This window comes from Phyllostomus discolor, chromosome 8 (assembly GCF_004126475.2).
Source record: "Phyllostomus discolor isolate MPI-MPIP mPhyDis1 chromosome 8, mPhyDis1.pri.v3, whole genome shotgun sequence".
Classification (NCBI taxonomy): Eukaryota; Metazoa; Chordata; class Mammalia; order Chiroptera; family Phyllostomidae; genus Phyllostomus; species Phyllostomus discolor.
Genome location: NC_040910.2, coordinates 34825722 through 34850464, shown reverse-complemented (window position 1 = coordinate 34850464; position 24743 = coordinate 34825722). Strand labels below are relative to the sequence as shown.

The 24743-nt window shown below is 42.5% G+C and overlaps 1 protein-coding gene across 2 annotated transcripts in view; it reads left to right on the top strand.

The window, feature by feature from the left end:
- The first annotated feature begins 214 nt into the window (after positions 1-214).
- Positions 215-24743, top strand: part of MSRA (methionine sulfoxide reductase A) — a 337717-nt gene continuing 313188 nt past the window's right edge. The window contains exon 1 of one of the 2 annotated variants that reach the window (XM_028520342.2): positions 215-619. In XM_028520342.2, coding sequence (XP_028376143.1) covers positions 484-619 — 136 coding nt within the window. In that variant the 5' untranslated portion in view covers positions 215-483. The remainder of the gene's footprint in view (positions 620-24743) is intronic. The other variant, XM_036032022.1, reaches the window with a different exon arrangement.

Genomic DNA, 24743 nt, shown 5'->3' with positions numbered 1-24743 from the left:
TTTGGGTACATCTCGGTAATTAATCATAATGGCTCCAATGGAAATAGACATACATCCTAGCTAGCTGTCTGTATGGTAGTTTGTTTTGTATCTTACTGGCAATACCAAGCAATAGCTAAGGAGGTTGTCAAATGAGAATGGACTTAAAAATCAAAGGCTAGGCTTTTTTTGGCCCCTGACGCTTTACGTACTTCGTAATGCTACTAATACACTTGATGTCAGCTTGGGAACTTAGCACTGTAGCCCGGCTAGAAAAACTCCGTGGTGTCTTCCAGGATCTGGCAACCCTCAGGGAGAGGACACGCCCTCAGGTACTGCGCGCGTGGCTTGCGCCTTAGGTAACCTCGATTCCGGGGCGGCAGCGGCTCAGTACAACGGTGTCCCCGCTGGGTGCCAGCAGTCCAGTGCTCACTGATCCCGCAGCTGCGGATCGGCTCTCGACCGCGCCGTCCCGCCGGAGACCCCTTGGCCAGTAGCCCGCCCATGCTCTCAGCCACTAGGAGGGCTCGCCAGCTCTTCCATATCCTTTCTGCTGTCCCGAGAATGGGAGACTCCGCTTCTAAGATCGTCAGCCCCGAGGACGCCCTGCCGGGCCGGAAGGACCGGATCCCTGTGGCGGGTAAGGGCAAGTTCAGAGGGCGCGAGCGTTGCTGGTGCGCATGCGTGCCAGTGCAGAACGTTGGCCGGTCCTCGGCAGGCACGGGAGAAAGCCGAGGACTGGCTTTTACGAGATTTAAGCTCGTGTCTGCGCAGGCGCTGTGAGAGGCGCCGGTGAGGGAGGTGGCGAGAGGTGTTTTTGTTTCAGTCACGCTTTGACTGAATCTAGCATGTTCTTATAACACCCAGAGTGCAGGTTTCCCGGCGGCTCCAAACTCTGGGCAGGAAAAGCGCTGATCTAGTTTCCGCCCTTCGAACGTGCGCGCCCGCAGTGTGGGGGTTTGCTGCATCCTTTCCCTTCTCGTTTGCTCTGGCCGCCGGGGTCCCGGCCACTTGCAGCAATGGTGCGGTGTTGTGTGGTTCCTGGGAACAATGTAAAAATACAGAGGGATGAAAACTGCAGTTTTGAAATCGTATCTCAGTCCGGTGTTCCTTGAAAGCGTTATCTGTAGGCTTCCATTATATTCCAGGACTGCTCGGTTTCCCCCCAAGTTGCCACTGGCCCTGTGCTCTCGGGTCTGTCCTTGTGTGTCAGTCCTGTGGAGGTGTCTATTTTAGAGCTGGGCTGCCCAAAGTGTAAAATAATTTTCCAATCTCATACCAGTACTTTTGGAAAACACACTAAAAGTGAAATGCTAGAAAAGCGATCACGTGCTTGGATGCCAAGGAATGTTAAACTACCCAAACTTTTCAAAAGCTTAACTTTCCATTTCTGTCATAGACGTCTTGCAGTTTGCAAATAGCACAGGTCCACCAAACCCGGGCCGTAGTTTAAGTCGGATTACGTTGGCACAGTGTTTCTCAGTGTGTCCATCGTTTGTTTTTTAAAAAGCCCTTCAGGTGATTTTAATGCATTCGTTGTTTATAAACCACTGTTTTAGAGCTTGGAGAATTAAGTGATGATTAATTTTTTACAAGCAGTTGCCAAGATCCTGCATTTGAAAATTTCCAGGAATTCTTATATTTTTCTTGAAGAATTGTCGACTATTTATAGGAGGAGGTCATAGTGGGGGTCTGCATTATCATGTACACTACTCAGATGAGACTGAGGTTTTTGGATTTGATGCAGTTTGGAGAGTGATTATGTGACCTGTTTTTTATTCACCTGCGTTGGCAGTTCTGTTTCCTGGGCCAGTGATCACTTCACCTCATTGCTAGCCCTAAAACTTTATTTTATTTTTAACTCAGATACAGAGAATGAGTTTTGAAAAGAAGAATCCAGATTATCTTTAAGTATCTCTACACTAGTTAATTATCTAAACTTTATTTATCTTAAAAATAAATTCTGTTAAGCCCTGGCTGGCATAGCTCAGTGGATTGAGCGCGGGCTGGGAACCAAAGTATCCCAGGTTCGATTCCCAGCCAGGGTACATGCCTGGGTTGCAGGCCTTGGCCCCCAGCAACTGCACATTGATGTTTCTCTCTCTCTCTCTCTCTCTCTCTCTCTCTTTCTCCCTTCCTTCCCTCTCTAAAAATAAATAAATAAAATCTTTAAAAAAGTAAATTCTCTTTACAAAGCAGGATACCTAAATGGATATTTAATGGCAATGCTTTCTCCATGCTGAACTTTCCCAGCTTGTACTGAATTTCCTTTTTACACATATGGCCTCTTAGACAAACAACCCAAAAACTCTTCATCAGCTTTTCAAACTGGTTCAAGATCAAGATTGACCAAAATTTAGTTCTGTTTTAACCAAAGTCTTCCTAATTTATCAGTATATAGATAACACTTTTGGTAAAAGATAGACTAACATGACAGAAACAAAACAAAAATTTCTTTTTCATATCCACTTAATAACTGCAAAAATCTCAGGACCTAGTTCTGTTCCAGGCTGTTATCTCTTTTCATATAGCCACGTGTACATCATTCTGTATCTGGATCCGTAAACTGCTTTTTTTGGTGTAGAGCCAAACCTGCAATGCATATGTTTTTATTGTTCAGCTATTGTAACTGCCTCCCTGCCACCAATGTTCAAATTTTAGATGGTGATCCGTCTAGTCTCCACTCCTGCTACTACTCTTGTCTTGATGAGTTGTTGAAAGTTCTGATTGGCCCCAGAGATGGGCAGTGTTACCTCTTTGGCTGGTTTTGGTGGTTGTAAGATCAGAGCTTCTGGACTTACTATTGTTTTGAAAGTCAATTTAATCTTGATTCAGCCTCCAATCTGTTTAACAGATATTCACTTCTCTATATTTCCTCTATGTCTGTTGTTGTTTGCACCCTGACTCTCCAAAAAGTTCTGTGACAAAAGCATCACCTTTTGGTTTTAAAAGACAAGGCCTGTCTTCTAAACCCCAGCCTTTTGTGTCTTTGGCTCTGCCTACTATGAGGTGTCCACTATTAGCAAATACTTTTGGTGCGAAGGGCTATCATCTAAGCTTGCATTCTACCTTTTTTGGTGTGCTTAAGAAAACTTACAGCCTTTTATAAACTGTGGCGTACTGGAGAAGAAAACACTACTGAAAGATGCACAAAAGGCTTGAACAAATGGTAGGATATACCAGGTTCTTGGATAGAAGACTGAAGAGGAAACAAACATATCAGTTCTCCCTAAATTTATTTACAAAGTTAATGTGGTTTCAATAAAAATACTAATGCTATTTTATTTTTTAAAGATTTTATTTATTTAATTTTAGAGAGGGAAGGGAGGGAGAAAAAGAGGGAGAAGAACATTGGTGTGTGGTTGCCTCTCACGTGTCCCCTACTGGGGACCTGGCCTGCAACCCAGGCTTGTGCCCTGACTGGGAGTCGAACTGGCAACCCTTTGATTCACAGGCTGGCACTCAATCCACTGAGCCACAGCAGCCAGGGGAAAATACTAATGATATTTTAATTTCGTCCTTAAACTGGATATACTAATTTAAAATTCATGTGGAAAAATAAACAGGAATAGTGATGGTAACTGTAAAAGAAGACCAAAGAGGGGTATCTCGCCTTACCAAACAGCGTGGCAGTGGTCCATGAATGGATAGGTCAATGGAGCAGAATAGAAAGATCAGAAAATCCTAAGTACATATGGGAATGTAGCCTATGATAAAGATGATGTCTTAAATCAGTGGAGAAAAGATGGAATATTCATTAAATGGTTATGGGACAACTAGGTAGCCATATGGGGGAAAAAGTTGGATTTTTACTTTCCATCTTAAAACAAGATAAGTCCCCCCAAAATATATGATGATAATAGTTCATGCTTATTAAGTGCTTACTATACCAGGCACTGTAGTAATTACTTTATATGAGTTGCTGATATATTTAATCTTTGTAATAACCTGACAAAGTAGTAATTATTATTATTCTTCATTTGCAGATGTGGAAACTGAGGACCATAGAGGTTAGGTGACTTATCCAAGGTCATATAGCTAATAAGTGATAGACTTAGGACATGAATGTAGGCAGTTTGTCTCTAGTGTTTGTGTTGTTAACTACCACACCATTTCCCCCCGTTTAGTTAGATGTAAAAAATGAAACAATTCAAGTATGAGGAAGGGAAAATTCCTTTATAATCTTGGTGAGAGGACAGTCTTTCTAACCATGACTCGAAGATCAGAAGACTTAAAAGATTGATAAATTCAGATCACATCGAAATAATAATTTTCTACAGGCAAAATTACCCTAAGCAAATTCAAAAGGCCAACTGGGGTATATATTTACAACTCGTATCTTAGGTAAAGACTAGTCTCCCTAATGTATAGGAAGCTCCTAGATGTTAACAAGAAAACAACCAACATCCATTAGAAAACTAGGCAAAGGTTATGAACAGACAGTTTCCAGAAAGGGAAGTACAGCTGGCTCTTAAACATATAAAAAGGTACTTGACTTCACTATGAGGAGAATGGAAATACCATTTTTCATTTTTCAGGCTGGCAAAAATCCAGAACTTTGATGATATGCTCTGTTGCCTTAAAAAGAAAAAGGTACTCTCATACAATACTGGCGAGAGTGTAAAACTGGTTCAACTCTTAGGGAAGGCAATTTGGCAATATCTATAAAAAATTTAATTGCATATACCTTTTGACCCAAGCATGCAATTTCTGGGAATTTATACTACAGACACACTTGCACATGTGCCAAATGATGACTGTACCAGGTTATTCACTGCAGCTTTGTTTGCAATAGCCAAAGACTGGAAACAATCCAAATGCCCATCAGTAGGAGCTAGTTAAATAAATTATGTTTTGTCCTCACAATGAAATATGCAGCTGTAAGAAAGAACATGGGAAATCTATATGAATGGGTATGGAGAGATTGCCAAGATATAGTGTTAAGTGAAAAAGGCAAGGTCAGAAAAGTCTTATATAGCATGCTAGTTTTTGTGTGAACAGAGAGGAAAATGATAACATATATGCACAAAGAAACTTTGAAAGGATGGCTAAGAAACTAATAGCTGGAGAGGGATCTGTACAGCCAGCTGGGGGTGGATGGGAGACTTTTTACTCCTTTTTAAAAATAACTTTTGGTTCTTGTAATGTGACTGCTTTATTGAATTAAATAACTCCACTTTGGGATAATTTCTCTCTCTGCTGTTTGTAGTCAAATTGACCAACCCTCGATCATCTTTTGTCAGCCTTACTGCAAGTTCTTTTTTTTCAAATGTTGTTCTTTTACTTGTCAAGTGGGTTTTTTTTCTTCCTCAATTTGCTTTTGTAATCAAAATCTACATTTTGGCATGATTTAAAAATCTAAATTTAGAGGGTGAAATTGGAATAAGTTAATCCAAGTCATTTTACATTTCATAAATATTCATTTTTATTGAAGCAGCAATTGTGGTGGCATCATTTATACAAAGAAAAGATCTTTGGGGACAAATTCCTTCCACTATTATGTACAAGGCATGTGTATTTCTTTTATTTTCAGTCATGTACATAGACTTTTAAAAGAAAATGACAGAAAACAATTTTTCTTTCCGAAAAATTTTCACTAGTGTGTGATTAATTTTTAAGTTGCAGGACACAGAACTGTTATTTCTTCTCCTTGCATCCCATCTAAAGCTCTTTATTTTTCTCTGTGTTTCAGAACCCTCAGGGTTTCCCCCAAGTCCCCGGAATAAGGGTACTCCTTACCTCCCATGATCTAATTCTTCCTTCCCAGCCCACCTTCCCGCTGTGCCCCTGCCGAACCTCATCTCTAGGCTAGCACTGGTTTCAGTCTTTTGCTTCTGGAATTGCTTATGCGATTCTACTTTGGATTTCACAGTCCAATCTTTTCATTTACTCATTCAATAAATGACTATTAAATGCCTGCTTAGGTAAAATATTGTGTTTTCTATATATACTTTCTTAAAACTTACCCTGTTCGAATTCCATTTCTCCAGTAAACCCATCCCTTTTCTATCCGACCTAAGTGATCCATTTTTTTTCCACTGGACAAATAACTGTGTACTGTTTTACGAATCTTTCTGTTGGGCCTCTCATTGTTACTTAGATGTTTTGTTGCTACCCAGCTGATTAAATTTATGCTTTGTCTCCCCAGAAAGATGGCTCTCCAGAGGAGGTGAAGGAAGGGGCTGGGCTATTTGATACTTATTTTATCTTCTGGTCTATGGCACTTCACAGAGGGTGCTGCTTACCTCAGGGCACTCAGTGTGGGTTGTGGATGTCAGGCAGCATATGGTTGATGTCTGACAGCAAGGACCAAAACTGGTGGTCTGTTTGTGTGGCCATCGCGCAGCCAATGTAATACAGAGAAGCTAGCATGGGTGACCTTAGACCCACGGTGTATGTACTCTTAATTGTTTTTCCACTGGTGGTGATGGATTTGTGCTGATTTCAGACATTCCTCTCAATCACCCTCATGACCAACGGTCAACTTTTCTGCTGGCCAGGATGAGTGACGGAGCTGCTCATCTGTAAAGTTCTGAGCAGGGACTTGTTAGGAGTCTGCAACAGCGGTGGGGAAAGAGGTGTTACACTGTCAGCACAATCCATGTAGGGCCTTGGCCTGCTACCCTCAGGTCAAGGATCACAGTGTGCCCCTGCCTCAGGTCGGGGAGGGAGGAGAGTGAGGACAGCTGAGGTGAGGAATGGGAGTTTGGTTGGGTGAGGAGACAGCAGCCTGTGTCATGAGCCCCCAGAGAGCCCCCAGCACCCTTGAGGCCCTCAGCAAGGACCAGAGTTGAGGCCTGTTTGCATAGCTTGGTCCAGCCCCTTTAAGGCCCCAGCAGACAGCCAGCCATCACCGGGCTGCCTTGGCAGATGGCCAGGCTCCTTCCCATGCCACAGCAGCTGCCTGGCCCTGCCACCCAGTGCCAGCCAAAATCATTGAACTCTGGTGATGTACAAAAGGATGAATTCTGCAAAAGATGGTTTTGAGGTGTCAATGTGTGATGAATGCACATTGTGGATCTTCTATATCCTATTTTTTCAGCTTTCTTCTATCATAAGTTCCCAGTTTAGCCCAAGTGCCCATCAGTAAATGAATGTATCCAAAAACTGTGGTACATTTTCATAATGGAATACTACACAGCAGAAAGAAGGAAGCAACTCCTGCCCTTCACGACAGCATGGATGGAACTAGAGAATAGTACGCTAAGTGAAATAAGCCAGTCAGTGAAAGTCAAATACCGTAGGACCTCACCTATAAGAGGAACCTAATGAACAAAAACAAACTGATGAGCAAAATGGAATCGGAGACATGGAGACATGGAACAGACTGACAGCAACCAGAGGGGAGGGGAGAGGGAGATAACGGTGGAAAGAAGTGTTGGGGACCACCCTGCCTGGTATCAGAAGCTGTAACCCCTGCCAAGGCTAAGGCTGAGGGAGTGGCCTTGGACCGTAAGCCAGCAAGGAGACAAAAGCTTATCTTCCTGGCAGGAGCGCTGCTTCTGCTGCTTCATTCATAACTGAACCCCAATGCTTGGTCGGTTAGCCAATGACGGGAAAGATTCCCCAAGGGGGGAACGATCTAAGACAGGCACGATCACATGGAAGGCCCCCAAGAAAGGATTTTGGGGGCTACAGCAAAAGGGGGTGATGGACCCTCGCTCCTTGGCTTTGACATAGCCTGAGTCCTCATCGTCTGGGAGAAAATTTCCTTATCTCTTGGTTGCCTTAGTTCCCTTGCTCCACCTAAGCCTGAAACAATGACAGGGTGGTGCAGCTCTGTGCTGAAAAGGGTGGGTTCCCTGGGTGATCAGGCCTAAGAAAGAATATGCAAAATCCTGTGAAACCTGCTTTGTTTAGAATGCTCTCAGTTGAATGATAAGGGTCCAAGGAAGAAGTAAGTTTGTTCCTCAAAGTTTTACAGCTCTTTGACCCTGACTCAAAATAGGCCCTCAGACTTCCTTGTTACCTATTGTTTGATCCTTACTTCCTAGCAATGAGTAATGAGCTTTACCTGAATTCTTATGCAAATAAAACCAATAAAAAGCCTCTCCGGAGGGGGAACGGGGTGCTCTCCCCATCAGAGAGAGTGGAAACTTCGTTCCTACTTCCCCACAGGACCTGGTTGTCTCTGTATGTTTTTCTTGAGTGTTGACGAGCCATCCACGGTATTCCGTGGTCACTGCCGGCCGGTGATCACTTCAAAGGGAAGAGACTAGGCAAAGAACATGTGGGAATGACCTGTAGACATGGACAGCAGTGTGGAGATTCACTGTGAGAACAGGTGTTGAGCTAGCTGGAGGAGGGCAAATGGGGAAAAATGGGACAACTGTAACAGAATAACAATAAAAAACTTTAAAAAAAAATCACTGGGATAAAAAAAATTCACAATTTCTAATGTTTTATTCTTTGTGCCTGGAACACAGCAGGCTGACAATAAGTATTTGCTGAATAACTCCAGCATCCTCTGTTGTGAGCTCTTAGAGAGGTGGTCCCCTCTGAACAGAACCATACCTAATACCACACACATTCTGTGCGTTACAGTGCACAACAGATAGGCAATGCGTGTTTGAACGAGCAGTAGAACAGTGGGTCGAAGAGGGTAAGAACGGGAGGGGTTGGGGCCTTGGGGTTGCCATTGTTTGCTGGTTTCCATGTTACTGGTTTTTCCTATCATACCAGAAAACTTTATTAGTGCAAAAGAAATTCTGCAGCCAAATGGATGCCTGCGTGATAAGGAGTGGGTCATATCTGAAGAATGGAGTGTCCATCCACCCTGTTATATGATGGCAAGCTCTTTAGCTGCCACTTCCTCTCCTTCCTATGTTTCAGAGCATCAGCGCAGGCTTGGCTCAAGAGGACCGAGCTTCTGCCATGCTGCCCAGAGCTTTGGTTGTGTCAGATTTCTAGTGGGCCATGGATTTGTCATCATATAGCCATCATATAGCCAATAAAATGACTATTTTAACTAGTGTCTATCTCCTTACCACATTTTAATCCAAGAGATGGTAAGAGGTTGGGAGCATCTGACAGTGGCCTTACCTTTGGATAAGTGGGATTTTGGCATTTGCTGGCATCATCCCCTTCTTTGTCCTTACCGCGTTACTTTCTCTACCCTTCTTCTGATGACTGGCTAGCTTCTTTCCTTCTACTTTTGTCTGCGGGTGGCTCCTGAAATCTATATCTAACCTTGCAAAAGTTCCACTTTTCTATTTCCAAATTTGTACAGGATGTTTATGTCCTGTTGTAACCCTAAACTCAGTTCTGAGACCAAACTTACTATTTTCTCTTCAAAACATTAGGTACATATTTTAATCTGCCCGTTTCTGCTAGTGGCACTACTATTCTCCCAAGTCCCCCAAACCTTAGCTGCATGCATCTGTGATCCTTGCCTCTATATTTAATATGTTCCTTTCCCAAGAGTCTTAATTATTTGTTGCCTTTTGTATTAGGATTCTCCAGAGGAACTGAACCAACAGGATGTATGTATATATTACAGAAAGGGATTCATTATGAGGGATTGGCACAAATGGTACTGGAGGCCAAGAAGTCCACCATCTGTTGTCTGCAAGCTGGAGGCCCAGGAAAGCTGGTGGTGTGACTCGTGTGCATCCCTGAAGTCCTGAGAGCCGGGGTAGCCAGTGTTGTAAGCCCCAGTCTGCACCCTAAGGCCCGAGAAGCAGGAGTGTCTGAGGGCAGGAAAAGATGGATGTCCCAGCTCCAGAGGGTAAATTCACCCTTCATGCACCTTTCTGTTCTAATCTTACCAGATTGCATGAGGTTCCACAACACTGGTGGGGGCCATCTTCTTCACTCAGTGTACCAATTCAAATGCTAATCCCTACCAGAAACACCTTCACCAACACACCCAGAAATAATGTATTACCTGGACATTGCTTAGCCCAGTCAAGGTGATACGGGAAGTTAACCATCACACTTTCCTTGGCCTCTGTCTTCATTTTCCCCAGTTGTTTGTGAGCACGAGTGTCAGATGCCTGTTGAAACCTCACCTTCCATTCTGTCACTGCTTAGGGAATGGCGGGAGCTCTGTGCTGTCTGTGTGATGACACTGTTCACCCTGGAGCTGGAGACTCTCTGTGACTTGCTGCTGACCTCCGTGTCGGGTCTCTGCTCCCGCCTCCCCCCGCCCCCCCCCCCCCCCCCCCCCAGGCCAGGCTGACTCCAGCTCCTGGGTCCCTCCTCCTTCCAGCTCCTGGAAGATGTTTGCTGTCTTCCTCACCTCCCATCTCAATCTTCTTGGGCCTCTGAAGTGTAAATTCAGTTCTTCCCCTTCCATGCTGCCTTTAGGGACTATTTCAGCTTAGATTGCTCTTGGAATTAGAGGTGGAGCTAGGGTTTTGGGGCCCTGTTTTGCGCTTTCATTCCACTGTGTCTCCTTAGGGAGGTGAAGGTTAAGTTGTTTTCATACATTTGGAGCTCAGTGATTGCTGTTGTTCCCCTTTGTGTTTCCTGAACTCCCGACTCATTCACGGTGCCCAGCTGGCACAGCTGGGGTTCTTGGGTTATAATGGCTAAACAGCCTGGTCTTCCGGTAATTTCCTCCTGGATGTGCTATCGTCATGTTCTTCTCATTTGGTGAGATACTCAACTACTCTGACTCATGATGTTGTTAAAAGATAAACTGAGGCATATTAAAAAATTTAAGATCCTAATAGAGCAAAACTTTATTAGACTTGGGCAACATCCAGTCTAGTAGGTAGAACAGAGCTCTGAGAAACTGTACAAAACGAGAAACTCTTACAGGCAGAAGGGAATGAGAATGAGGAAGTTTTGCTAGGAAAACAGGCCTGTGGTTATCGCAAGGTTACTTCCCTCTAGGGGATAAGGGGTTTGTTGGGCAGATGACCTAACTGGTGATCAGGTAATTCCTGAGTGACTAGGTTAAGATTTCTCTTCTGGGAGAGCCAAAACTGTAACTAAGTTAAGTCTTGGTTTTTGTGATGTGGGAATTGGCATTGGTGATTTCATTTTGGGCCTGTTGTCCTGTGTGTGTGGGGGGGGGGGGGGGGGGGTTAGCAATGCCAAATGCTGATTTTATCTTGACCAGAGATCGATTGTCCTATCGTCTTGGTCAACTGGTACCTCTTCTGTCTGTAAACTGGATCTCTTAAGAGAGGTCGAAGAAGGTTAATGTCCTGCATGCAGGACATGGTTCCTTATATTTCTGCAGGGCTTTTGTATCAGTTCACGTGAGCAAACCTGCAGCGTTTCTCAGCGTGGTACGTTTCCAATCCACCAGCTTGTTGTGTGAGTGTATTAAATTTACATCATAATACAGCCAGGATTGGTAATAGTGAAAACTGGAAGAAATGCAGAGTTACAATGTTCTTATGAATATATTATCATTATATAAAATTTAAGGACACTGAATATCTTTCCAGAACGTGTATATAAAATAAATTATTTTGAAGATGTTTCTGTGGTAAGGTAATAACATCAGTGTTGAATTTTTCTCCATAACTTTTTCATATTTTAACTTTGATTTTTTTAAAAAAATGTGTAGTTTACAATTAGGTAATTTATAGTTTGCTTAGGTCAAATACAGTATGGAAAACTAAAAAACATTGTTCACATGAAGCCAAAAATGATTCTTTGGACAATTGAAAAAAAATGGATATTTTAACAGATTTTACCCAAAAGGCAAGAGTCATGGAAATGAAAGGCTGCGAGGGAATTCATAGCTTTCCAGCCGGAGAAAATGAAACCTCAAGTAAAAAACCCTGAATGTGCTGTAGTTAGCAGATAAAAAGAAAGCCGTGTTAGAGTTTGCAGAATGGAGTAGCCAGCCAGCTGTCAAACAGAGCCCCCGAGAAAACACTGCATTGCTGAAAACCTCCATGTCCTTATCTCTTCTTCAGGACCAATTCACAAAAAGCTACGTCATCTAGCAGTAAGCCCTCGGCAGCAACTCCTGCTGGTCCCTGGAGTTCCTACCTAACCACTTAGCATTCCTCGCACACTGAGATGTGTGTACAAGCACGGAGAAGCGCCGCACAGCGCTGCTGCTCCCCGCACGGAAGACTGCAGCGGCTGAGACAGCCCGTGTGGGTGCCGAGCACAGTCTCTCCCTGACAACATGAGGCTGGTTGCTGGGGAACCGTGTAGTTCCAAGAGTAGGAACTGCATCCCACTGCCTCTGGATGGGAAGGAGCTTGAGGAGCCACTTGCCCATAACTTTTAGTTTAAGAAATTATGTTTTTTCCCTTTTTCAGGATTATGCTTATACTATGAAGCTCTGCGGATTTATTTTGATAAGTAGAATAAAAGGGAATATTATTTTTCTAGCGAAAATTAGGAGTTGGATGAATATATGTTTGCTGCAATAGTTTTTGGGAAACATACACTGGATTTGAGGAATGTTACATAAATTTAAATATGAATCTCTGGTGGGGTGGTGGGGTGAGATGTGAACCACAGGATTTCATTTTGGTTCATTAAAAACCCACAATTATTATTATTGTGGGTTTTTATTATTATATTGTGGGTATATTATTGTGGGTATTATTATTATAATAATTGTTATTTTTTTTTTTTCGGAATAAGATTCATTAGAGAGCTGAAGGCTAGGCTTCATCTTATGTATACATCTGCTTCGGAATAGCTGCTATAGTTTCCTGAGGTCTTTCTTTTAGGGTTTTTTTTGGGGGGGGCATTAGAGTTCCTCCTATGTCTTAATATCATAAGATGGTTATAAACTCTTAATCCCTCCACAGTTGCATCTTCAACTGACCAAGACCTCGACCCTGACTTGTTGGCTGGTGCCCACGGCCAGAGAAAGAGTATGGATGTGTGTAGATCTGGCGGCCTTCCAAAGGCCCTTCCTGCTCTGCCGTGTCTGTATTCCTAATCAGCATTAGTATGTCGGGTGATTGTTAGCTTTACAACTACTGTTAACTCCTCACCTTGACCGGAAACCTGAGCAAATTACTTGCATTGCATTTACTTCATGGCCTGAACTTTCTTTCCTGCCTGGGTTCCCTGACTCTTACTGTAGTCTGCATTGCTGTTTCGGAATGTTTACATGATGTTGGGATACACTTTAGTGACTTCTAAAGGGCTCAGGGGAGTGTTGCAATATAAACTCCATAACTCTTTACACTGTAGTTACTTATTATATTTTGTTTTTCTAAGGGAGTCTTTTTAAAGCATATTTTATTGATTATGCTATTACAGTTGTCCCAATTTTTTTTCTCCTTTGCCCCTTTTTGCCCAGTACCCCCCTTCCTTCCATCAATCCCCCCTTAGTTCATACTTATAAGTTCATGCTTATAAGTTCTTTGACTTCTCCATTTCCTATACTATTATTAACATCTCCCTATCTATCTTGTACCTACCATTTTTGCTTCTTAATCCCTGTACCTTTCCCCCCTCCTCCTCCTTCCCCTTTCCCACCGATAGCCCTCCATATGATCTCCATTTCTATGATTCTGTTCCTGTTCTAGTTGTTCTTTTAAGGGAGTTTTAAAGTCTTTAGCTTCAACAAGCTTGTTGCTTTGGCTGAAGATGAGAAGCTGGATAAATGATGGACTGAGTCCTCAATTAGGAAATAAGTGAATATGCTCCTTTGAACACTGAAAGGTAAACCATTGTGGTTTTGTGCTTATTGATCATTACTAGGTAGAGATATTATGTCCTGCATCTCTACATACACATTTTGTTCTAGCTTGCTCGATCTACTACTCTCTTTAGAACATGCTTTTACTGATAAAATCTTTTTTTCTTTGCCAAGCTTCCTTTTACTCAGTTACTCCTCCGTGACGTCTTCTCTTATTCTTCAACCCATTTTGCCCCTCCTCTCTTACAAATCTGTAGCATTTCTTCACTACTCATTTGGCATTCAAGCATATTGTTTGAAGATGTTTGTATTGTTGTCTTATTATTGTTTAAATTTGTAATAGTGATTTAACTTTAATATGTGTAAGTATTTTCTCTATAACTGCATTTTAAGTTTAGTGAGGGTTTATTTACTTATTTGTGTCTCCCATGCCTGTATATGTTTATGTTCTACAATAATTATTAGTTAAGTGAATGAAAGAATATTGAGCTTATACTCTGTATAATATTATGTTTGGAAGTTGTCTGCTCAGTAAAATCCTTTTAGTATGGTGCAGATCAATAGGTATTAATATTAATGAATCTCAATAAGTGGTTGCTGTGTTTTTAAGTTGCTTTCCAGCACAAACTGTGCATTTTTAGAAATTTGATTATGACTGCTTGCGTGAACCCAATGGCTGACTTTCCAAATAATTATTAGAGGAGATCTGAGCTCTTAGCTGCTGTATTACGATTTGTGTTTAATATTTATAGAAGTCTTTCTACAAATATGTAAAATTATTGGTGAGTGAAGGAAATGGCTCCCAATGTGACAGAAGAAAATAACTTCAAAAGAGCTGCAGTTATCTGCAGTTTCACCAAGGTTGTGTTTACATAAAACAGACATTGTCTTATGTTCCAAAATCAAGAGATGATTTTTTGATTTAACAAATTCCACCGAGAACTTTTGCAAGGTTATCAGTACCAGCATAACTACTATGGAGATAACACAGCATCTTGGTCTCTGGATTTATTGACTTTGCTGCATTCCTTTAGTATCATTCATATTTTTCTCCCGAGGGTACCACCGTCCTCTCTTGACTTAATAACAAGATATGGAAACTCATCTGTGCTGTGGTGTATGATGCTGGGAAATGAATGCCTGTTTATTATCTCTCTCTGCAGGACCTTTCATGACCATAGGTGGATGTTTGCCACCTCAGTATAAATAAGCAGCATCCAGAATTGTATTCTCTAGTGAGGGACGAGTTGATTTGGTGGAAAGCACAGGCATTTCATGTCTGGTCTGTGACTCTGAACTTCACTTCCTATGCTTACCAGCTGCGTGACTTTAAACAAATTTGCCTGAGTTTTCTCATTTGTAAAATGGAAACAGTGGCACCTGCCTCAAATGGATGTTTCTGAGAACAGCTGAGATAATGGAGAGAGAGCCTCGAATGATACCCGGCTCCTGGCAGATGTGCAGAATGGTTCTTTTGCAGTGTGATGTGTCCAGTGGGGACATTTAGGGGACGGCTTACTGCTGCGTGTTGCCTAAACTTTTCCACTTTTATGTTTAATTTTTTTTAAGGTTTTGGAATGCAAGCCCAACCAGGTTTCATCAAGAACTGTAGCATAGGAAATTAAATGTACAAAATAGTATTTTTAAAATTTAGAACTGATTTACATAGCCAACATGGAAAATTGCATTGCTATTGCCCAATAAGAATATCATAGCTTTTTTTTTATCTTTTGGAGGAGGAGAAGGGAGTGGAATGAAGATGTCTCTGCAGCTTTGAAACTTCCTTTTTGTTCCTCCCCTACCCCTTCTCTCTCCCTCCCCCTCCGCCCTCCTCCTCCTGCTTCCTTGTTTCCCTCCTCTTCTCAGCCAACTTAATATCAAGTGTAAGAAGCCACGTTGGAGACAAGAATGGAAGCAGATATTTGAGAGACGACGTGTATGGGCAGTTTGTGCAGGCGCACGCTCTCACACAAACCTGGCACTTGTGTGACGGAGATGGGTGGGTGCGGTGTGCTCGCCCAGACTTTCCGCCTGGCACCCTTGCCTGGAATCTGCTTCAGCCCCCTTCACCTGGCTCCTGCAAGAGGCAGACTTTCTATGGTGACTGCCCCCAGCTCTGCAGATTACTTGGGGTGGGATCTGACCCTTCCGGGTCAAGTGTCCCTCCCAGGGCTGGGTGCCTCTACTCCAGAGACAGGGGATATAAATGTACGGTTCTGGAGCCGACAGGATGCGTAGTTGCTCTGGAGTTGCTTCTCTGGAGAAGATCCTTTTTCACTAGGAGGGGAGGAAGCTCCACACTTAAGGAGACAGAGATGGTGGATAGCCTGGCTGTCTTCAGGTTCTCACTGTTTGTTTTTGAGATCTAAGCACCTTCTTGCCCTTCCTACAGTTTCAGTTTCATTGTTCGTTTCCTTGGAACGCTTAACACAAAAATCAGGTCCTCCATCTTGCTGTTTCTCTCTCTCCTCTCCCCCACGTCTCCCCTCCTCCTTTCCCTCCCTTCCAGTTCAAGTTGGATTTTGTCACTTGTAACCAAAGGTAACCAAAGGTACCTGCCTTCCTTACCCTTACATCTGGATTCGGCTTTATAGAAAATAAATGAGATTCACCTGTTTCAAGCCAGTGGTCTCTAGTTAGTTTTTCACAAGAATGACATTTAGAAGGCCGTGATAGGTAGGGCTACAGGCATGCTCACTAGACATACTGTTCCCGTTTTCCGTTGCCACTGGTGGAGGTTCCTACCTGCTTGCATCCCTGGGACGCACCCCATGACAGTGCCCTGGAGGCTGCAGGTTTGCTTCTTCACGGCTTTGCCCTTGAGTGTTTTCCTCCAAGTGCATGATGCGTACACATTTAAGTTGCAAGAACCAGGTGAGTGGTAGAACCTGGCTCAGCAATATGATCCAGTACTTACTTTTTCCCCCCTGAGAAAAATAAAGCTGCCTATTAAAGCTGCATCACCAATTATAGCATTCCTCACTAGAAAGGATAACATTTACAGGTATGCAAGCTTTGTTGTTAAACTCAACTATTACCAAGTATTGTGTCATGTAAGTGTTGCCCCCTTTTTTTTGCCTACTTCAAGGTAAACGTTTACTAGACTTCTCTATTTGGCATTTCAGAAGTTAATAATCATAGGGTTCATGGCCTGTGCAGCAGCTTCCATAACCCACTTAATGCTTTCCCCTACACCCAGTCTTGCTATGCTCAGAAAAACCAAGGAGAAAAGCCCCTGTGGACTTGTGGAATGACCACTGAGGGTGGCTTTGCAAGTTTTGGGCTTTGGCTGTGCTACTGATTTGCTGTGCAACGTTGTGCCATTCACTTACCTTCTCTGGCTGCCCACTTGCTTATATAAAAAGTGCTCGAAAGCAACATTTCTGGAGGTTCTTTTCCTATTCATGCATGATTTTAAGTCTTCCTTTGTATTGTACTTAACACTTCCTCTGCTCCCTTCAGAATTAATCTCCTTTTCTCAGAAGCGTATTAACTCAAGCTCTAAGCCCTGCATCTTTCCTGCACGTTTGCACTTGCTCCCCCCCCCCCCCCCCCGCTTCTTCTTTCCCCCCTTGAAAAGGCAGAGAGAGAGAAAGAAAATGGAGGCATGTGACATGGTTGCAAATACAGTTACTACTTTTCCTGATAGTCTCTTTCTCCATCTGGAGGAAGTTACTTTGGCAACCACGAATCCATCTCTCTGCTACTGAGCTAACTTTATCTTTCCTCATTATTATTTCATCTCTGTGGGATGACTTACAGATTTAAAAAAAATTTGATTTTCCTCTTGAAATTTCTTTGAGACTTTCCTCCCCCTATATCTGAATATTTGAAGGCACAGTTGAAGAAACCCACAGGCAGTTTAGAAGTAGAACCATGCTGTAATGGCCTGACAAGCAAAGTTCTTTCCACGTGGGCTACACAGGAACCCTCTTGTTCTTTGGAGACTCTTGGTTCTGAATCAGCCTGCAACTCTGTTATCTAAAGGTAAAATTTGTCAACAGCTTTCCCTTCAAGGACTAGTCTCCCCTAATTACTGTGTGCCAGGTCTTCCACAGTGGTCATGTAGCAAACCATAGTCCTCTAAATCGTCAGCCTAAAGACAGAAATAGCAAATGGAATGCAGTGTGGAGGCAGGTTGAGGTAACGTGCTGGGGCAATGCTTGGGCAAGATGTCACAACACAGATTGCAGCAGAAGTAGTGCTGGGGTGGAATAGGGGCAGATGCCAGGTCAGCACAGTGTGCTGGGGCAGACCTGTCAGGGCTGCACAAAGATCCAGTCTGAAGGCAAACCCAGATCACCGTCAGGAAGGGGTTGATCAGGAAGCGTCACGTGAGAACTAGTGAAAACATGGCCAGTGTGCATGAGGCCATGTGGACTCATCTGGCACCCCTCTGGTGGTCAGAACCTGGCAGAGCCGACCACATAACGCACTTGCTATTCCGGACCTCCTGCTCTTGGCTGAAACCTCAGTTCCAAACTGTGGAAGTCCAAAGCTATCCTTAGGATTTCTCTAAATTAAACATGCATGTGTATGGGATGTTTCTGTTTTCTTGGTTACCTTTTCCTCTAGGTTTTCCATATTCTCAGATACTATCTCTTTTTCACACTGAATTTAACCAGTATATTTACCATAACACAGCTGAGAATGCCCTAGACTTGACTGAAGTGTGGGGCAGGAGTGGTGGAGGATGGGCCGACTGCATGGGGCACAGAATGAGGTGAAAATCCTCCATCAGATACTCCCGTTCTCAAGTGCCTTCGGCCAGCCTTCTGTTCACGGGTTGTCCCCAGTCCTCACCAACTCAGGGCAGACAAAGCCGTGCACCTCTCAGAGTGCACTCACCTCCCTCCCTGCTCCTCCTTCCTTTCTAAGAAAATTTAAATCTTCTTTCACACAGAACAGATCCAGCACTTCTTGCCATGGGTTCTGGCTGATAACCATGCTGTAAGGGCCCCGCTTTCTACTTCAAAAGCCCTTTCAAATTATTTTCTCAGAGATGGTGGACTTTTCCTACATTGACCTAGGAAGGAATTTTGTAATACAGGAGCTTGAGCTGGATGCCAAACTAAGTAGGAGAGAGATTGGGGGAGGGAATGGTAATGAGTTACTGGGTGTGCAGGGCCCTTCTTTCCACTGGGGGTTATTTGTGACTTTCTTACTCTTGTCACATGATAATTTTGCTCCGCCCACCTCTCACTAAACAGTAACATCTTTGAAGGCAAGGACTGTTGCAATTTCTTATTCCTGGAGCACCTACCTTTGAACATGATAGGTATTCAGTAAATATTTACCAAACTAATAGATGTGCTCGATGTGATATTAATGGATGGTTTAAAAAGTTAATGATCTTCTTTTAAGGAATTTATAGTATAGTGAGGAAGACAAAAATAACAAATGAGAGTAATTAAGCCATGAACCTTGTGACTAAGAGCAAGAGGGTGAATATCTCAAGAATTTGGAAATGCTTACCTGTATTTATATTCTTTGTTGTGTATGTAGCATTTAAATAAAATTTTGGGCTCCTACTCAACTTATCACTAATTCAGATACATTTATTTTCTAGGTTAAAAAAATGTGAAGGCATATTTCCAGGGATTTTAAAAGGACACCAAAGATTATAAATTTCATTTTAGCATCAGCAAATGACAATCTAATTTTAATAAGTTATTTTGAACTTAATACATCTGAAACATCTGAAAATAAAGGTTAGTTTTATTTTCTGGCTAATTATTTTAATGGGGAGACATATTTTTGGATATGTGACACATTTGTATTTTTATAATCTCTTGGATATTTTAAGGGAAATCTGTTTCATATGATTTTGATCTAAATATAATTTACTCACAATAATGAGAAATATTTGATATCAAAGAAATCTACTGATGCTCTCAAAGCTTTTCTCCTGGGAAATAAGAAATTACTTTTTCCAAGAGTAAATCACAGACCTAATTTTTCTGCTGATTTCAGGGGGCCTGAGTTAAGCATCCGATTGGGCGGTCCAGATTAGTTATTTTTGTTTTTAATTTTTGAGTCTTTCAAAAGCATGCATAGGAAATTTTTGTTGAGGTTTTCTTTTTTTCTCATTCTGACAGTTTTATCTGCTATACTGTTTTTTTTTTTTCCCCAAATAATGATTTTTGGAAGATTTCAGGTAATAAAAATGATTTTTATTTCTGTGGATTAATGGTGTCTGTATCCAAGACAATTTAGACCTGTCAGGAGCTTTGAAATGACATTGAATGTATTTCATAATTTTAAAGCACTTTATGAGAAATAGATACCATTCCTAAGTGACTATTCTGAATTTAAAAGAGGAGGTTTAGGTAAAAACGTAAAGCCAAATTTTGCCTCTTAAAAGACCCGAAATCCATTTACGAATAAAAGAAGAGACCATGAAATCAGTATTGTGCTTCAGAAGTGAAACGTGAGAGAAGCTGGGCAGTACCAGATTCTAAGAGGGTCTTGGGTGGCCATAACAGGAGCGGGGGCTCAGAGCCTGTGTTTACCCCCTTCAGTGCCTCTGACTTCTCCAGACTCCTGGGGTCTATGTCTTCTGGCCCCTTAAGGGCAGTGTTGTTCCCAGTCCTCCTCTTCCCAGGGGTAGGTGTCCCACCTCTGACTTGAACCTAGTTCCTTCGTTGCTGGAAGCCCAGGTAGCCAGAAGCCTGGACAGGAGCCCAGCTCTTGCTCCACAGCCTGTGGCTGCCCCCTGCTGCCTGCAGCAAATGGTGATTAACCCCCCGGGCCCAGCTGGCCCATGGGATCCGATGCTTGGGTCATTCCAGTAGTCTTGTGGCCACTCGTGCCTTTAGTTCAGCAAACAAATTAAAGCCAGATAAATCTTTCTGAAGTATCATTTCACATGAGAATCAGCTCAGTTGTAGTGGTTAGGCACACAGACTTGGAGGCAGACTGCCTGGGTTCAGTTCTAGTGCTGCCATTTACTAACTGTGTGACCTTGGGCAAGTTAGTTACACTCTGTCCGCCTTGGTTTCCTAGCCTGAAAAATGGGTTGATAATACTCTTATGAGGAAGGCACTATAATCATCAGGATTAAATAAAATAAAATGAGAAGCGTTTCAAACAAGGTCTGGCACATAGTAAGTACTAAATGAATATTAGTTATTGTTATACTTATCACCTCCATTTTAGTAATTTGTGCCCTTTTTATTGCATAGTAGTGACAGATGGATTACATATTGCTTATTCATTCACCTTGTGGTGGGCTTTGGGGTTGTTTCCAGTTTGTGGCTATTCAGAATAGTTCTGCGATAAATGTTCATGTATGAGCATTTGTGTGTGGACATATATTTTCTTACAGGTAGACTTAGGGGTGGAATTTCTGGTTCCTATGGTAAGGAGACGTTGGACTGTTAAAGAAACCGTCAAACTGTTTGCCATTTTACATTCCCACCAGCGATTGAGAGGGTTTCGGTCTGCAGCATCCTCACCGACACTGGATAGTATTTGGCTTTTTCCTTCCTGGTGGGTGATGAGGGATGAATCAAGGATGCCTCTTGGATTTTCAGGTTGAGCACTGAGTGTTTAGTGCTACCATTCAATGGAGGCTGCAAGAAGAATGGACTTTTTTGAGAGAAATCAAAAGTTCAAGTTTGGCCAACTTGAATTTGAGGTGCCTACTAGCCACTCAGAGGGACTGTTAAATGGTAGTGGGATGTCTGAGGCCCCCTGTGCTCCTCCCTTCTTGCTGAGTTCACTGAAGAATGGAGTGTGGAGCAGTTGCTTCAGTTTTCTGTGTCTCAAGATGTGTGTCTGATGGTCTGGACAAATCACATCACTTCTTTTGATGTCAGTTTCCACATCCATAAAATAAAATAACCTTTCTTTCTCCAAAGGCTAGGTGAGGAGTACATGAACTGAAGAGTGTGGAAATGCTTATTATCATGGTTATTATTATTAAAGCATGATTACCTTTTGTTTCTTTCATTTTTGTGCTCATGGTGGCTTCTGACCCCATGTTTTATACATAAGTGGTGCTCAGTGAGGCCTGACTTAATAAATAAATGAGTGCAGATAATGACTAAATGTGTAATGGCAGAGAGGGGAGGGGAAGGAAGAGAGTAGATGTAATCTGGGTGGGCCGTCACAATTCCACCTGGGAGCTTTGCAGAAAGGCAGTTTATCTTTCGCGTCGTGATACCAGGAAGAAACACGGAAAAGTCAGAATGGGGAGATATTTAAAAAACAACACATCACATAAGGCATAGTGTTTTGTAAGTGTCTTAGATATCTGCATGGGGACTTTAAGCCTCGGAGAGCTGGGGTGATTTCTAATGTGTCTCTGGATTTCCCTTTGTGTACTGCTTTAAGCATAAAATGAACAAACAACTATGTGTAAAACGAATAAGTGTAATTTTATTCTAATTAAAGTGACATGTATTTGACGTTTGGTTGGTTGGGAGATGCCCCTTCAGCAGGTCACTTCCTTCCGTGTTCCTAGGATGTCGTGGCCACGCTCCTGTCATCGCCGATGGATGACCTGCAGTCGCAGTCACTTACATACACAGCTGCTGCGTAATGGCGGGGGCTCCGTGTCCCCAGCACATGCCTGCACACCGTGGTTGTTCAGATAATTATTCTTAGTGGACAACTGTGTTCAGGACTTAATGAAGAGCTGGGGAAGACGAAATCTGTGCTCTTTGGGGATTCAGAGTATAGATCTGAAGGTCCAAATCTAAGGAAAGAAAGTAGGGAAATGGTCAAGTAACTCTATTTCCTCCCATTTTCTATCTTGTGGACAAGGTAGATATATTCTTGATATGGGTAGGGAGTGGATCCTTATTACCGTCATAAATCTCAGATGGCAGTATTAACTCATGTAAATATTTTGAGAGAGCCACAGCCTCAAAAGTTCTTGTCTGGTTAGCTCCTGAAGGAGTGCTTTCCTTGATTCCAAAACAAAGAATTTTAAACTTTTTTTTAAAGAAAAACTTTTTATTTGAACAAAAATCTTGTGTGAGCCCCATACATACAATTCATAAGAACAGAAATACTCTAGTTGATGCAGGGCTGGTGTCCTAGAACCTCGCCTGCCCCTCACTTCTTGTCTTCTGTCGAGGCCCTGCAGCACCGAGGGCACTCCAGGGTTCCCTGGTAGAAGGTTTGAGAAACGACCGGTTTAGGGGAAGTCTCTGTACACCTGGCCGCCTGTTTGTCCTGCTATCCTCAGCAGACTTCTTCTGAGTCTGTAGAAAGATTTAACCGTGCTACCATCTATGACCACTAGCTTTTAGGCTATTTTAAAAGTTCTAAGAGTCAGTGCTTTCTGATTCTACTTTCTGTGTGAAGCTTGAATCAAAAGGTGTTGAGGCTACCAGTAAACCAGATAAACAGTGTACGCAGGACGGAAGAGGCCTCGTATTTGTGAATGTCCCATTGTGAACTTACCGTCCCACCGGCAGAATCCTGCATGGGAACAGGGAGTGGCGTCCGGTCCAAGCGAGGGGCTGGGAGAGGGAACCACAGGGAGAAGGAGGAGAGGTAGGGATTGAAGGGTGGAGTCAGATTGTGGGCTAGTACTGAGAAAGCCTTCGTAAGCTTGCTGGGATCAGGGTGTGTCTGAAGGGCAAGGTGAGTCCTGGGAAGAGAAGTTTGCTAACGTGTAGAGGAGGTTGACTGTCAAAATGTTGAATTCATTAAGGCCTGGCAGTTAGGGAGGGGAGACAGGGTGACTGAGTGCTTCAGGAAGGGCCTGGCAGTCCAGGAGAGCAGGAACTGTCTTAGGAATCAGGGCCAAGAGCAGGCCGAAGGGAGTGGCGTTTCAGTGGGCCCAGGAACCCTGGGGTTGGCTGGGAGAGAACTGGGAAGTCAGCACAGAATAAGGCATTAGAATTTGCTGGGTGGACTCCTGAAGCAGATTCACAGACAAGGTTTTAGCTCATGTAAGAGGCTAAAGGGCTTTTCTGTGTTTACCTTGGGAAGTAATCAGTTACAACCCTCAAAAATGCTGGAGAGAATGACTGCAACTTTATTTGTATTGGGATACAATTCTGATATCATAAAATGCACCATGTCGTAGTATAAAATGCAGCAGTTTTAGTGTACTTATGAGGTTGTGCAACCATCACAACAAATTCCAGAACATTTTTATCATTCTAAAAGGAACCCCTGTGCCCATTAGCTACTCCCTATTCTCTCTGCCCAGCCCCTGGTGTCCACTACTCTGTTTTCTGTGTCCATGGATTTGCCTGTTCTGGATCCTCCAAATTAATAGAATCATATAATACATGGACTTGTGTCTGACATCTTTCACTTAGCATAATTTTCTCAAATGTTCATCCATGCTAGGGCATGTATTGGTGCGTAATTTTTTATTGATGATTAAAAGTTCATTGTATGGAAAGACCACATGTTGTTTACAATTGATGGGCATTTGGATGTTTTTCACTTGGGGCTATTTAATACTGCTATGAACATTTGTCTACAAATTTTGTGTAGACATGTTTCGATCTATTCTGGTAATCTCTGTCTTTTAATTGGCGCGCGTGGACCATTGATGTTCACAATGATCAGTGATACAGTTGGAAAAATATCTGCCAGATTTGTTATTGTTTTCTTTTTGTTGCCCTTGTTCTTTGTTCCTATTTTTGTCTTCTGTTTGTTTTTGTGGTTTTAATTGAGCATTTTATATGATTCCATTTTTTTCTTACTCAGAATCAGTTATACTTCTTTTATTTTTAGTTTTCTTAATGATTGCCCTGGAGTTTGCAATATACATTTACAACTAATCAAAATACATTTTCAAATAACACTGCATGCTACTTCACACGTAGTTTGAATACTTTATAATACCAAAATAATCCTAATTTCTCCCTCTTGTCCCCTGTTTTGTGGTTGTCATTCACTTCACTTGTGTATAAGCATTCATAAGTTTTTATATATGTATACACACACACATATACACAAGGCATATAATTGAGTACATTGCTGCTGTTATTTTTTAAAAGACTTTATTTATTTATTTTTAGAGAGGGGAAGGGAGGGAGAAAGAGAAGGAGAGAAACATCAGTGTGTGGTTGCTTCTTACGTGCCTCCAACTGGGGACACCCAGCCATGTGCCCTAGACTGGGAACCGAACCCATGACCCTTTGGTTTGCAGGCCAGCACTCAATCCACTGAGCCACACCAACAAATTTATTTTGAATAAACTGTTATATGTTAG